The following is a 16,962-nucleotide window of genomic DNA, read 5'->3' on the forward strand; positions in this document are numbered from 1 at the left end:
TTTATTTAAGCAATTTGCTAAGCAACAAAAACTTCAAACTATTTTGTGAACAGAATTCTTTTCCAATTCTTATACCTCACATACCATTCATATAAATGAAAAGCTGAAAATATCTTTTCCGTGTACTATTTTGCAAGGAATATATTTACTAATAAGAGCTCTATTCGAAAAATGAGCCTTTTTGCGTATAAATTTAAGCTATGGTACAAATTGACTTTTCCTACAGTGGAATCAACTCAAGGAAATCTTAACATCTGCCGGCACTTTTGAGAACTTTCAACTATGAACCACAAATGACTATGGGCGATAACAATAGTAGTCTATAGAGCTATGAAGAGGCATTGACACAGAGACGTTTACAAAATCGTGTTTTAGATACACGAAGCACCTGTTTCCACCATATAGAAACTTTATGTTTCTAATAGAAAATTGGCAAAATGAATACCCAGACAATGCTGGGGTTGTCAGCTAGTATTGTATAAAAACAGAATATAGAGAGAAAAATGGATTTGATAATGATTCAATGCGAAATGTAGTGATTTAGATTCTTTATTAGTTTTAGTGTAAATAAATTGTGTTTTCGTAAGTGATAGTACACAAGAAACCTCGGTGAACTGGCCTTCATTAATATGGATTTTCGATCCATCTGGATTCATTTTTTCCTTCCTTTTTCCCATTTTTGACGTCAAAATGTGCGGTACGGTATACAGATGGCACGGCTTGGTATATGAAGAGTTGTTATGTTGGCAATGCAGGTAACATAGACATCACGCATCCCAAGCTTCCAGCTATTGCTAGCTACAGTTGCTATGGTCAGTGAGGATCTACTCCTTACTGAGTTAAGAAGTTTACTGATACTGTTCTTTCCTTCTAGTGTTTTGAATGTGCATGAGTGAAATGGCTTTGAAGTGAAAGAAAGTGATTGTTTGAAAGGACAAATATTTCGGAGCACTAAACAGAATAGGACAAAGGAGAACTGTGAAAAACATATCTGGAGAATGAGATGTAGGAATATTAATTGTGTGAGACTGGAAGAAGAACGGAAAAGAAACTGACGACATCTGCTTCAAAATGATTACCGAAGTCTGTTTGCAGAACCATGGTACAATAAAGAAAGCAAGGAATGAAACATTGGATTAAGCATTATTCGCTTGTTCAGTCAGAAGAGAAAGCATGTGGCAGCAATGGCACAGCTGGAAAAACTGATTGTTTACCTGGAACCGAGGCAGCTAGAGCCAAACTGATGGTGAAACATCTATACGATCGTGTTGCTCTGAAACAAAACCCGTGTTTGAAACAAAAGAAACATACATACTATTTCAGTAAATAAATGTGACTAGATAACAGTAAATGTGGGGATTAAGTGACAATAAATTGTTTCTTGTTAGTGTCAAAATTAAAGCTGCTATTGCAGCTATTATCTGGGGGTAACATTTTGTAGGGATATGAAATGGAAGGATCGCATAGGTTCAGTCAGGGGTAGATCAGGTGGTAGATTTTGGTTTACTGGTAGAATACTGAGGAAGTGCAATCAGTCTACAAAGAAGATTGCTGACAAATCATTTATGTACTGGTTCTAAAATATTGCTCAAGTGTGTGGAACCATTCCAAGTAGTACTAACAGGGGATATTGAACGTATACAGAGAAGGGCAGTATGGATGGTCACAGGTTTGTTACACCCATGAAAAAGTGTCACACAGATGCTGAAGAAACTGAACTGTAGACTCTTGAGGGTAGATGTAAGCTATCCCAAGAAAGTCTACTAACCAAGTTTCAGGAACCAGCTTTAAATTTAGCCTTCAGGAATGTACTAAACTCTCTTATGTATCGCTCACATAGTAATGGTGAGGACAAGATTAGTATAATGACAGCACACGTGGATGCATCAAACAATCATTCTTCCCATACTCCCTACATGAATGGAACAGAAGAAACCCTAATAACTGGTACAGTGGGATGTAGCCTCTTCCATGCTCTTCACCGTGGGTTGCAGAGTATAGATGTTGATGTAGAGGAAAATTTGCGCCAGACTGGGATCTGAACTCGAATTTCCCGCTTATCACGAGAGATCGCCTTAACGATTTTGGCTATCCATGCACGCTCCCCGGATAGACCCAACTGCAATATGTAACACTCTTTACATCCTTATACCGTAGTTCACAAAATTCAACACCTAATGTGTTTAACGTTATTTGAATTCCTCCAACAGGGAGAATGAAACAAAGAGGAATCGATACCAGTGTTGTAATGTGCCTGGCAAGGCTTATAGTACTTACGTGTATGTCTGAAAGAACAGACACTGTTGACAATCCCCAGCAGAACGAAATACTTAGAAATTAATCGTTGACTGCTGACGATGTTAACAACATTGGTCTTGATTCCACATTGTCTCATTCTGCCTGTTGCGTGAATCCAAGTAATGCTGCAAGTATTAGGTGTTGAATTTGGTGGCAGCATTCCCAGTCAGTGAAATTTCGAAGTATTTTGTACAGCTGTGGATCATGAACAGTATCCCTCCGTTGAGACATGTGCGTAAGTATTACAAACGTAGTCGAGCACATCCCACATCTGTAAAATTAACGTAAATGCAATGAAATATGCTATGTCCTCCGTATTCTCGCACTCCTTTTCACAATATAATTCCTTTAATAAAAATGCTAGTATCATCTGTAAACAACACTAACTTTGCTATTGACGAGGGATGCAGTAATCATCCATAAAATTTCAAAATAACAAAGGGTCAAACACAGGCCCTTGTAGAACTCCATAACTAACTAGCCTATTCTCTGATTTGTACACTTTCTTTGGCAACATCTCATGATTCATCAGATAAAAGGCTTCCAAAAGAAATAGAAACCATGGACAGTTTTACTCATCTTAGTCTATTGCACTCATGTATTACTTCAAAAAGTCAAAAACAACTGTTTGAGGAGATATGTTTTTCGTTAAAACGTTCTGAGGGTCAATTAACATTTTATTTTGATTCAAATAGTTAGTTTATTTTTCATGTACGATATATATTTTTTGATATACTCATTGTGTTTTTCACTTCTGTTAAAGTCAGTACATATACAAATACCTTATCTTTATTTAGGGAGAGTTTGACATTATTTCTTGGATCTTGCTGGATTGTAATTAAATTTTGTACTATGTTTGTATAACGTTCATTAAATATATTAGCACTTGGGCTATTCAACAGTTGTGCTATTCAACACTTCTTCCTTCAGTTCTTATGACAATGATAATCTTATTTTATTCTGTTAAAATTATTATTAATATTTTCCAGATTCATTTCATTTTGCTACTTCGTTGTTATATATATATACATTTTTTATGTCCTAACTGTGACAAAAACAACGAAAACATGTTTCTAGTGTCTGTCATACGCCCTGTCTCTTTAACACCACTCCTGTCATACATACGTTTTTAGTTTCAATGTTGTGATATGGGGAGGAATTAGAACAGAGGATTTTCGTTGTTATTGTACATACTTAAGATACAAATTCACTTCCATTCAATATTTCTGTCAGCTCTGCTGCATGTAGTTTGGCCTAGTGTTTGGCAACACTGGCTGGTGTGCTTCGGGATGCCAGTTCAAATCTAACCAGCAGTAATTGTTTGTCATATATCATTTCTGTAAGGTTCTCGAAATATTTTATGTTTATAATGTTTGTTTATTCTGTTTGTATAAATATTTGCATTCTGGAATATTCGATGTTGGTATAGCATACTGCACTCTATGTCCAGGAGTTCAGCTCTGTTCTGGCTATACATTAGCGTTCATAGTAAATATACTTTCAGCGCTGAGTGTTGAATTTCGTTGTCGACCGTCTTTCAGATTTGGACTTGAAAGTGTGGTTATGGCGTGACATTGTTTGGTGGATGTCAGGAATTTGAAAACATTCACATCATCATTGCTCCAATCAGGCAACTTAAAAACTTTTGCCTACATGGACAGGAACTGGAATACAAGTACGGTAGTAGATCGCTCCCACGCCCTGTGTGTTCAGAAGACAAATGATTTTCTTAACAGCAGTAAGTCAGCTGCACATCAGGCATCCATCAGCATTCCAGCAGTAATGCTGGCCAGGATCTGGGAAAATGGTTTAAAGGATTCGACGAAGTCACCAAACACAACAGCTAGACTGATGTTGTGTGTTTGGCAAATGTATAGTTTTATTACTTTTACTTGGACAGTACAGCCCAATAGTGGTTCGAAAACAATGAAAAGAACAGCAAATAAGATAAATTTCAGGCCAAACTGAAGAAAACATTTGACAACAATCAACAGCAAGCTTGCTTAGTGGAACAACAATTGAAAAACAGGGCCCAGCATCATGGGGAAACAATACTGTCCTACATACGTAATTTTTCGGTCCTATGTCCCATTCTGGATCTAAACATGACAGAAGCTGACAAAATCTCATACTTGATGAAAGCAGGCACAGAAGTGTTGAACCAGTCTCTTCTGGAAAAGGATGTCACAACAGTAGAGGAGCTTATGAAGTGGCGCCAGTGCATTGAGGAAATACAAAAAACAAGAATTGGATGAAAGAATTATGACAGACTCTACAATGTAGTCCCTGTTGCAGTTGTGGAAGACCACTACGACCTCACCTGTATCACACACCAGGTAGAGAGAGAAGAGGTACATTGTTTTATAGTAACAGAACTGTTGGAACGAGAAGGCTAGAGATAGTAGCCATGAATGTAGACTCAGAAGCCTGGAGGAAATAGAGAACCTTGAAAAAGAGGTGTATCAATCTTTAGAGCCAGTTTCCACCACCAGCCAAATGCACCAAAAAAAACTGACTAAGCCGATTTGAACTTATGCCTGAGCAATAAAACGATAACCAACCAGCTGGCCAATGCAGGTAAAACTAACTCCTACACCAAAAATAAGCTGGAAATGAACAAACGTTTGGAAGAAAGAGGACAATACACTGGTGTGTTCCCACTGTGAATTCCCTGGACGCATTGTACACTGATGCAGGGAAATAATGCAAGTTTTTGATGATTACTGTGCCATCAGACATCAACCATCACAACATTCCTATTCCTGTCATTCAACTGCAGATAATTATAGTCGACCTGCAAGACAATCCCATCTCCATACACTGGACTATGTCGCTCCCCAACATGATGTAGCCATTCCCCGTCTCTATGCAGGGTTAACAGCCTCTCGCCTAGCCACCAACTTCAGGAAAACCTTACGAGGAGCGATCCATGGAGGAAAGGCTGCCACAGATAAAAATCCTCCACGGACGACAGTCATCAGCATGTCAGGAAATCTCATTGATGTCAGCTTCGATGGCGAACATGCCTGGGTGCTAACAAACTCAGGGGCTTCTTCTTCTGTAATGCCAGATCCTTATTATTGTCAGCTGAGGGACACTATTGCCTGTGAAACAAAAGCGACTGTGCTAAAAGTCGAAAATGAAAAATATGTCCAGCAGATAGGAACTCGTTTTGCAAGAATAACTATCAGCAACAGAACACAACCCTTCGAATTTGTCCTTTTAACATAATGTAGTCATAAGGCTATTCTCAGGTGGAACTTGTTGCAGGCATCACAAGCAATCATAGGCTGTAGAGGATCAGAGTTCCTGATTGAGGAATCTATTCCAACAAGCAAACATAACAAAGATTGCTCTGGGCAGTTGTTTTTGCCTTTGACACCACTGTTGTCCTGCCATCATCAATGAGACGAGTTCAAGTCATCAGTCGAGATGCCCCATTATGTTTCGACCTCTTGTCGTTTGCAGAAAGGTACTCAGGCTCACAAAAGAAATATACATGCTAGCGATGTTCATACGCATTGTAGGTGGTCAAACAGAACGCTTGATTACTAATATCCAAGACCAGCCATAGCTCATCCCTAAAGGTATACGTGTAGGGACAGCCATACCAGTCCAGGAAGAGCAGGTTAGTGTGACTGACGAAGAATTGTGTTCCACTATCACTAGAGATGTTGTAGGGGGGAAGGAACGAGCTACTGAACTGCCTATAGGATCTGGCCTGACTGAGGATCAATGTCTATGAGTGATAGCCGTTCTGCATCATTTTTTGGATCCTTTTAAATTTAGAGTGGAGAAAAAATGGACCAAGTAGTCCATGATAAACACCATATCAACACTGGGAATTATCGATGAATTTCCCAGAGCCCATACAGAGTGTCGCTATGTGAACGACTGATAATCCGAGAGGAAGTGGAGAAGATGCTGCAAGATGAGATCGTTGAACCTTCAGAGACCCTGTGGTCCTCTTCTGTGGTCCTAGTGAAGAAGAAAGGCGTCACATGGCGTTCCTGCATCGACTACCAACAACTGAACTAAATCACGAAGATATAAATCTGTCCATTGCTGTGCACTGATGATATCCCACACTGCTTGAAAGGAGCTAAGTATTTCTTAACTACTGACTTGCAGATGGGCTGCTGACAAATCAAGATTAATAAGGATGACTAGAAAAAGACTGCCTTCATAACTCCAGATGACCACTATGAGTTTAACGTTATGCCAATTGGACTGCGTAACAGCTCCAACAACATCCGAACATATGGTGGACAACATGCTGCAAAACCTTAAATGGATGACGTATCTTTGCTAACTGGATGACAGTTTACAGTTTTGAAGATATTTGAAGAACATCTAAGCTGTTTGATAACCATGTTGAAGTGTTTTCAGACTGCATGCGTCCACCTGAATCTGATGAAGTGTCTCTTTGCCACCCAAAAAATAAATATCCTAGGACACATAGTTAATCGTATTATAGCTCGTCCTATTCCAGAAAGAATATGAGTAGTCACAAAATTTGCGATGTCTAGGCATACTTGTAATAAGAATTTTTTTGGAATGTGTTTGTACTACTGGCGATTCAAAAAGGACTTCCATACGAAGGCATGTAATAAAAAGAAGAAAAAGAAACTGGATTGGGCCTATATTAAGAAAGAATGACAGACTGATAAAAACAGTTTTAGAAGGTTACGTAGAAGGGAAAAGGAAGCGAGGAAGGAAGAGAGTTCAGATACTCTATGATATGATGGACGGTACAACATATATCAGCCTTAAGAAGGAAGCAATGGATCGCAGAAAATGGAGAGGCAAAGGACCTGCTGATATAGCAGAAAACTGATGATGATGATGATGATGATGATGACCAAGGCACATCCCTTGCAAGAACTACCACAGTGAGACAAATTTTCCTGGAACAAAGTGCAAGAAAGATCTTTCATTGTCCATAAGGAGGCGCTGACATCGTCTCCAGTCCTAGCATTGTATAAAGAGAATGCTGAGACAGAGCTTCACAGTGATGCTAGCGGTTATAGGATAAATGCAAGTGATAGCTCATGCTTTCAGAGTAAAAGCCGAAAGGAACTGCTCTAAAAGTGAAATACAGTGCCTTGAAGTTGTTTGGGCTCAGCAAGTTCACGACGTATTTATTTGGCAAACCATTCACCATTGTGATGGACTGCTGTTCTATGTGCTGGCTGACTAGCCTGAAAGATCCTTTGGGCCAACAAAGGAGATAGGCTCTGAAGATTCAGGAGTTCTTCTTCTTCTTCCGTATCCGGATGCACCAATTATATCTTCCCTTCCCAGTAATTAGTAACGTAGGTTGCTTTGTCATTGACTTTCAAAATATCGTCTTTAGTGCATGTTACAGACATTGTAGGAGGTTGCACCACTTTTCCTTTCTCGCTTCGGCGATACCAGTCAACAGTACCTCACCTTCTTGGATCGTTTCCTCTGAGAAGGGGTCCTTATTGTAAAGTTCTTCACACTTTTTCAGAGCTTCCTTGCTGCTACCATTGAGTCCAGCAATATACTGAGTGCGGCACCCTCTAGGTATGCGCCGTCGAGAGATTTTCTTGACAATGTCTGTAAAAGTTTCATACGATTGTACTTCTGGTTTAATTTCCAAGATCTCCTTATCAAGGTCCTCTGTGAAGAGTTCCCAATGAGCTTTTTTGAAGTTGAAGCGTCTCTTGAAGGGTATTACATCTGATTTGATTACTGCCGTAATGCAGCAAGTTATTGCTCTGTGTTGCGATCTTGGAATTGGGCCCTCGATTTGCTTTACAGTTTACAGGGATACCTTCTCGGAGACAAAGATGTTATCTGGATTATATCCTCGTTTCATCTTCCGCTGTTAAATGATGCAGGCAACTTTGGGTCATGTATCAATTTCAGTTTAGCCTGGTCTGCCCAGATCTCCAGCATTTCGCCATCGTCTCTTTATAGCCCCATGCGAGACCGTGACAGTGAAAATGTCCTAGTACAACTTTAACGTTTTTTGAATGGAAATTTCCAGGTTCCGTAAATTTGAACCTCGCACTAGGTGGTTTGTACACGGATTTTACAGTACATAAATGTAGCTCAATAGTTAAAATTTCTATATTTTCTTCGCAGGTCAAAGCACAGGAGCATACGTCTAAGTTCGGTTTCACAAATATAGCACTCCTGTATCTTTCGTGTGGTCTCTCAAGAACTAATTTCATGTCCTGTATTTTTGGCGTATGGCTAGTTGGTGCTCTGTGTGTTTCTTGTAACACTAAAACATACAGTTGTTTCGTTTGCACATGTCAGATAATAAAATTTATTTATTTACAGATAAGCCTTCAATATTGCAGGAAGTTGCCACTAGTGATGATCTTGATAAAGACCGTTTTTGGGGCTCTTCGGAGAGCTGTTTTGGCATCTTTGGTTTTGGTGCTACGGTGTTTGCAGGATTGGCCGACTAGGTCGTTTCCAGGGGACGCCCTATTGCTTGTTGTTCGTGATTCATGAGTATGACATTACACAGTACACAAAAGTGGACACAAGGATGTCGACAGTCTTTCAAGGCATCCTTTGGCAGAACACCACAGCATGGATGAAATTTGAGTCATAGCTGCATTAAATGACATTGATACTGATCAGAGGAAAGATCCAACACTACTGAAAATTACAGAAGCATTGAAGAACGAGAGACCAACCAAAGAATTCCAGTTAATAAATGGAGCATTGCGTAAGAGAAAGTGTGATCCATAGGGGTGACAATGCTTGCTTATCATCCAAGTACTATCAAGGCGCTCCAGCGTCTGGTAGCCCTAAATTCGTGAAGTCTCTGGACAGAACCAGAAGCAGTTATCACTAGACAGATCTGTACCAACCGTTAGGCAGAGACCAATCTGTTAGACACTATGTGAGCCAACACCAAGGAGCGCCACAAGCCGCAATTACCTCTGGGGCATCTGATACCAATCCTGCCTGCTGCATCACTATTTCACGGAACTGGACTCGACCTTTTGGGGAAGTTCCCAAAAGCAACAAATGGGATTAGCTGGATTAGAATCTTCACTGACTACCCACCTGCTACGTTGTCACCAAGACTCTGCTGCCTGCCAAACCTCCAGAATCTGCAATGTAGAAGAGATTATTTTGAGGCAAGGGGCACTTCGTATTATGATCTCTGAGCCTACAAAATATTTCCAGTTGAGACATGTATCAGAGGTAATTCTACACTTTGTGATCACCCACAGGATGAAAACTGCTTGTCATTCTCAGACTCTCAGACGAAAGACCCAACAGAATGCCTTAATAAGAAGTTGGCAGATATGCTCTCAGTGTTCACTGATGTTGAATAGAGAGATTGGGATACAATATTGCCCATTGTGACATTCATTTATAACACAGTGAAGTAAGACACTACAGGCTTCACACTGTTTTTTTCTGCTCCATGGAGGTTAAACTGAAATGACCATGGATACAATGTTCGCATTTCAACCGGACAATACTCACAATGACTGTGTGAAACATCTAATCACCAGGATTGAAGAAGCAAGAGAACTGGCTCTCATATCGTCCTTAGATATCCGGGAGACAGACTGGGAGTGCTATAACACCAAACACTGGCAACTGAAGTACAACTCGGGAGACTCGATATGGGTTATATGCCTGTGAAGGACTACAGGAAAAGTTACTAACACCCTACTTTGTGATTATCATTCGCTTTGCTGCTTATCAGAGGTCAAAAGTGATGTCAAGCGTGACCCTTTATCAAGAAGGCAAAAGTATGGAGAGATCGTCAATGTCCTCCTTATGAAGCCCCACTACAGTCCAAAGGTGCAGATTGATGATGGAAGTCTCAACAAAAATGAAGACCCACTCAATGATCACAAAGTTTTGACAAGAGGGGCTATGTTTCATGTTCATTATAATGGAGAGTCTGTATCAACATGGCCAGGACAGAGTAGAGTAGAACAGACTCTTTATTTGTCTTTCAGTATTTCTCATACAATGAACTTCATCAAAGTTAACAGTTCAGTCTGTTTCAGGCTTTCAACAGAATATGTCACATATCAAACATGAAAGCAAGCAGACGTTTATTACGGTTCGCACCCAGAGAGTTCTGCACAAATTATTTTAAATGTCTCAGCATAACAACAGTGCCTAACATGTGTGTATATAACTGTTTAATATAAAAACCCGAAAAAATTTTACAGTTTAGCAGAAGATGGGCTTTCTTGGGGCAAGCAATAAAAAATCATCATTTCTCTATGGCATTTTTGTGGCCCTGTTTGAAACTTGGATGGCAGATTTTTTTTATTTCACTTTCTAAACAATTTATCTGGCATAGATGATTTGATACACTTGATAACATGTTGTTGTGGGATGGCTGATTTGTTGCAGTTGACAATACCTGACTGTGGACTGGAGGAGATCACTCATAACTTACTGAGATTGTTTCTTTATCTGTTAACACAAGTGACATTTTTCTTGCTCATTTTCATGTTTCTTTCATGTACTGTGTTATTTAAGGTGGCTGACTGGTCTGAATCACTTGAGAATACTTTGGTATAGGATGGAGGTAGTTATTCCATACCTACTGCAGTTTCCTTCTTTTTCTTCTCTCCCATAACACTATAATGATATTTCTTCGAATATGTAACACATTGTATCCAGCTCAAATTTACAGTTTGTCTTGCATGAACTCATCCACTGAGTAATAACAATTCAGTGTCTGTGTCTCATATAGCTTTCTTTTAAGTGGACCTAAATTCATCTGCATTCACTTGTTTCCTTGTAATTTATTACAGATTTTCATTCCCATGTATTCAGGTTGCTGGGCACACAGTTTGAGGTGGTGGATGGGGAGCATAAAATTTTCTTCTTCTCGAATATCGTGTGAATGGACAAAACGATTTCCCTCAAATGATTCATGTTTGGTGTAGGGAAAGATAATAATCTCTCTCTCTCTCTCTCTCTCTCTCTCTCTATATATATATATATATATATATATATATATATATATATATATATATATATATATAGTAGCATGGAGAGCTGCATCAAACCAGTCTCAGGACTGAAGACAACAACAACATCCCTACACACACACACACACACACACACATATATATATATATATATATATATATATATATATATATATATTATCACCAGGATAATCTCTCTCTCTATATATATATATATATATAAATAAATATATATATATATATATATATAGAGAGAGAGAGAGAGAGATTATCCTGGTGATAATATATATATATATATATATATATATATATATGTGTGTGTGTGTGTGTGTGTGTGTGTGTGTGTGTGTGTGTGTGTAGGGATGTTGTTGTTGTCTTCAGTCCTGAGACTGGTTTGATGCAGCTCTCCATGCTACTCTATCCTGTGCAAGCTTCTTCATCCCCCCAGTACTTACTGCAACCTACATCCTTCTGAATCTGTATCTGTTTAGTGTATTCATCTCTTGGTCTCCCTCTACGATTTTTACCCTCCACGCTGCCCTCAATGCTAAATTTGTGATCCCTTAATGCCTCAGAACATGTCCTACCAAACGATCCCTTCTTCTAGTCAAGTTGTGCCACAAACTCCTCTTCTCCCCAATTCTGTTCAATACCTCCTCATTAGTTATGTGACCGACGCATCTAATCTTCAGCATTCTTCTGTAGCACCACATTTCGAAAGCTTCTACTCTCTTCTTGTACAAACTATTTATCGTCCATGTTTCACTTGCATACATGGCTACACTCCACACAAATACTTTCAGAAACGACTTCCTGACACTTAAATCTATACTCGATGTTAACAAATTTCTCTTCTTCAGAAACGCTTTCCTTGCCATTGCCAGTCTACATTTTATATCCTCTCTACTTCGACAATCATCAGTTATTTTGCTCCCCAAATAGCAAAACTCCTTTACTACTTTAAGTGTCTCATTTCCTAATCTAATTCCCTCAGCATCTCCCGACTTAATTCGACTACATTCCATTATCCTCGTTTTTCTTTTGTTCATGTTCATCTCATATCCTCCTGTCCATTTCGTTCAACTGCTCTTCCAAGTCCTTTGCAGTCTCTGACAGAATTACAATGTCATCGGCGAACCTCAACGTTTTTAATTCTTCTCCATGGACTTTAATACCTACTCCGAATTTTTCTTTTGTTTCCTTTACTGCTTGCTCAATATACAGATTGAATAACATCGGGGACAGGCTACAACCCTGTCTCACTCCCTTCCCAACCACTGCTCCCCTTTCATGCCCCTCGACTCTTATAACTGCCATCTGCTTTTTGTGCAAATTGTAAATAGCCTTACGCTCCCTGTATTTTACCCCTGCCACCTTTAGAATTTGAAACAGAGTGTTCCAGTCAACATTGTCAAAAGCTTTCTCTAAGTCTACAAATGCTAGAATTGTAGGTTTGCCTTTCCTTAATCTATTTTCTAAGATAAGTCGTAGGGTCAGTATTGCCTCACATGTTCCAATATTTCTACGGAATCCAAACTGATCTTCCCCGAGGTCGGCTTCTACCAGTTTTTCTATTCGTCTGTAAAGAATTGGTGTTAGTATTTTACAACACCTCTTATTAAACTGATAGTTCGGTTATTTTCACTTCTGTCAACACCTGCTTTCTTTGGGATTGGAATTATTATATTCTTCTTGAAGTCTGAGGGTATTTCGCCTGTCTCATACATCTTGCTCACCAGATGGTAGAGTTTTGTCAGGACTGGCTCTCCCAAGGCCGTTAGTAGTTCCAATAGAATGTTGTCTACTCCTGGGGCCTTGTTTCGACTCAGGTCTTTCAGTGCTCTGTCAAACTCTTCACGCAGTATCGTATCTCCCATTTCATCTTCATCTACATCCTCTTCCATTTCCATAGTATTGTCCTCAAGTACATCGCCCTTGTATAGACCCTCTATATACGCCTTCCACCTTTCTGCTTTCCCTTCTTTGCTTAGAACTGGATTTCCATCTGAACTCTTGATATTCATACAAGTGGCTCTCTTTTCTCCAAAGGTCTCTTTAGTTTTCCTGTAGGCAGTATCTATCTTACCCCTAGTGAGATAAGCCTCTACATCCTTACATTTGTGCTCTAGCCATCCCTGCTTAGCCATGTTGCACTTCCTGTCGATCTCATTTTTGAGACGTTTGTATTCCCTTTTGCCTGCTTCATTTACTGCGTTTTTATATTTTCTCCTTTCATCAGTTAAATTCAATATTTCTTCTGTTACCCAAGGATTTCTACTAGCCCTCGTCTTTTTACCTACTTGATCCTCTGCTGCTTTCACTACTTCATCCCTCAGAGCTACCCATTCTTCTTCTACTGTATTTCTTTCCCCCCATTCCTGTCAATTGTTCTCTTATGCTCTCCCTGAAACTCTGTACAACCTCTGGTTCTTTCAGTTTATCCAGGTCCCATCTCCTTAAATTCCCACCTTTTTGCAGTTTCTTCAGTTTTAATCTACAGTTCACAACCAATAGATTGTGGTCAGAGTCCACATCTGCCCCTGGAAATGTCTTACAATTTAAAACCTGGTTCCTAAATCTCTGTCTTACCATTATATGATCTATCTGATACCTTCTAGTATCTCCAGGATTCTTCCATGTATACAACCTTCTATTATGATTCTTGAACCGTTTTAGCTATGATTAAGTTATGCTCTGCGCAAAATTCTACCAGACGGCTTCCTCTTTCATTTCTCTCCCCCAATCCATATTCACCCACTATGTTTCCTTCTCTCCCTTTTCCTACTCTCGAGTTCCAGTCACCCATGACTATTAAATTTTCGTCTCCCTTCACTACCTGAATAATTTCTTTTATCTCATCATACATTTCATCAATTTCTTCATCATCTGCAGAGCTAGTTGGCATATAAACTTGTACTACTGTAGTAGGCATGGGCTTCGTGTTTATCTTGGCCACAATAATGCGTTCACCATGCTGTTGGTAGTAGCTTACCCGCACTCCTATTTTTTTTATTCATTATTAAACCTACTCCTGCATTGCCCCAACCAACGGCAAGGTCCATGGTTCGTAGGGGTAGGGTGTAGGGATGGCAGAGTTAATATTTTAAGTTTTCTAAATAATGAACGATATAACTCTTTATGATGTGCAGTGCACATATTTCGAATGATTTTTTCTATATTTTTAGTAACTGCACTATAGTTGTCGAGTTACCCCAAAAAATAATACCACACCTAATAATAGATTCAAAGTAGCTTGTATATGCTACCTTTTGTGTATCCGTGTTAGTTGCAGTTAATATTTGCAGTAAAACGCAAGGATGCTCAATTTGTTAGGTATTCAATGTGTGTCTGCCAGCTCAAATTTTTATCTACATTTTAACCTAAGAGTTCGACTGAGTCAACTTCTTCTATATCTTGACTGTCATGTACAATCTTAAACTGCTCACTTTTTGAGTGTTTGGTTTTGAATTGCTAAATATATTGTTCCTAAATAAAACCAAAGAAATTAAAATAGTTCCGTGGTTAGAGTGTGAATTTCTTATTTTCTACATTGCTTCGAGTTTTTTTCGCCTTCATTTTTCTGTAATTTGTCAGTTATTACGAATTTCGTAAATTAATACAAACTTCAGTAGACATGTTTGGACTTAAAATGTATATTTGTAGGACACAAAAACTTAAATACTTGCAATACGAATGACAGGTTACTACACTTCTTCATTGGATGTGCGTCAAATGGATGTGAGTCAAATACAAAGGATCAAAATATGTTTTCAGATAAATATAAATTTTTTTGCAGAAACTTACATGTGAAGAGCTTTTCATTTTTTTTAAATCAAGTCTTTCATTATTTTACGTAAAACTTACCTTCCACTACACTGATTTCCACGTGTTGTACATTGTGCGGAAACTTTCGATGTCCTCCTATTGGATGCAATAGGTCTATACTCTACAATATTACTATCTTGCAAGCTGCAATTTATTACTATTTCAGAATGAAAATATGAAAATTCTTCTACTGCATTAAAATAGCGCATTTTACTAGCTAATGTACATGTCGAAGCACAGTTGTAAATTCAACCCTTAATTCAGATACCAGCTTGAGAACGTTTATTTGAAGATAAATATATCAAGTAATGCTGCGACGTCCACTTAAAGTCGAGCAGCACACAATCAAGCGCCGTAAGTTAAACCGAGGTCAAATTCATAAACACAGTAATTTATGGCAATTGAATTATGTTCCCTCGAGTAGCGTCATGCTACGCGGGTCGCTCAAACACAGCGCCAGTATCCGCCGTCCACCGTATCAGTACGCACGCCCGAATAAAATCAGTCTGCTTCGGCGTTTGCGTATTCAGTGTGCGACGCTCACCTGAAGGTTTAGGGAAGATGGCACAGCTATGCGGCGGAGGCGTAACGCCCGCAATTAATTTTGGTAGATTGTGCCTTAAGCAATGGTGGAAATCAGGTAAAGACTAGACTCTTGTTCTTTTAAAGATTTTTCCTAAATCACAATATGGATATTTTGAGAAAAAAATATAGTGAGACTGCATTTTCAAGTCGTCCGAAGACTGGGAAATGAAAATCATCTTATAATTTGTTAACGCTTTATGCATACAGATCTTGTGAACTGTTTTGACATGTACATCGACTGAACGTTAGTTCCGGCGTTAGTCGTTCAGCATCTTGAAATTTCAATGTGTTAATGCAAGTTACCGTTGCAAATACAGTTACTCTTAAGTCAAGGTACAATTCCTCTTGAGAAGACGCATAAACTCCTTGTGTTCTGTATGTGCAATCAGCAAGCTTTATCTTAGAAGAAAAGTTGCACAGTACAGCTCAAGATACACCATTTTTACCTTGTCTTGTTTCGGAATTCCTTATAGAAAACTAAATTAAAGGGGCAAAAATTATTTTCGTAGCCCCTGCCTCTCTCATATCAGTACTGTGTTTGGAACTAAAGAAAAGAAAATAAAAATGAAAAAGCTGTTTGCCGCAGCACACACAATTTTTGTACCGAATTTTATAACATTTGGAACTCAAATACATTACCTCTACTGTTGAATTATTGTGTTGTTTATTTTATTGTGTAGTGGCTGTAAAGATTTGTGACTGTCACCAAAAAAACTCGGCTATTGTAGTTTCATGTATATTGCAAAATATCGTAAATGATATCAATTTACATCCAATCATAAACTGTAAATACTTTGCAAATTTTTCCGGCTTTGCCATGATGTACTGACTATATGAAAAGTTACAGTATTCTGTATGCTTTAGTTGGCTACCTACACAAATGATTTTGCAAGAAGACCACATTCTGTACTTCCGATATGGCTATCAAAATTTAAGTTACAGTAGTCTTTTTTTTTTTTCCTGCAATCATTATCATTGTAATATTAATCCTTTACATCATCTGTATGTAACATATTTTGATTTTTTGGTACAACAGTGTTTAGAAAATCATTGGCTTACTATCCTATTGTTTTAGTTGGTTTTCTTGTTCCCACCTTGACTTGTATGGAAACAGATGCTGTAAGAATTTCTCATTTATGGGATTTTTTATCATACCCTTAATTCTTGATTTTTGGTTACAGTCTGTAATTGAGAAAATGTCACTGACCTGGATATCTGTGAAATTAATAATCTCTAAGACTGAAATTGTAATACTTGTTGATGTTCAGTAATTGATGAGTTTAAATGGAAT

General features: G+C 38.6%; 1 protein-coding gene across 1 annotated transcript in view; it reads left to right on the plus strand.

Annotated features, from left to right (window-relative positions):
- Positions 1-15,534: 15,534 nt before the first annotated feature.
- LOC126411964 (4-aminobutyrate aminotransferase, mitochondrial) overlaps positions 15,535-16,962 on the plus strand; it is a 101,926-nt gene continuing 100,498 nt past the window's right edge. The window contains exon 1 of the mRNA XM_050081405.1: positions 15,535-15,726. Within this exon, the coding sequence (XP_049937362.1) occupies positions 15,648-15,726 (79 nt within the window). The 5' untranslated portion in view covers positions 15,535-15,647. The remainder of the gene's footprint in view (positions 15,727-16,962) is intronic.

This window comes from Schistocerca serialis, chromosome 1 (assembly GCF_023864345.2).
Source record: "Schistocerca serialis cubense isolate TAMUIC-IGC-003099 chromosome 1, iqSchSeri2.2, whole genome shotgun sequence".
NCBI lineage: Eukaryota > Metazoa > Arthropoda > Insecta > Orthoptera > Acrididae > Schistocerca > Schistocerca serialis.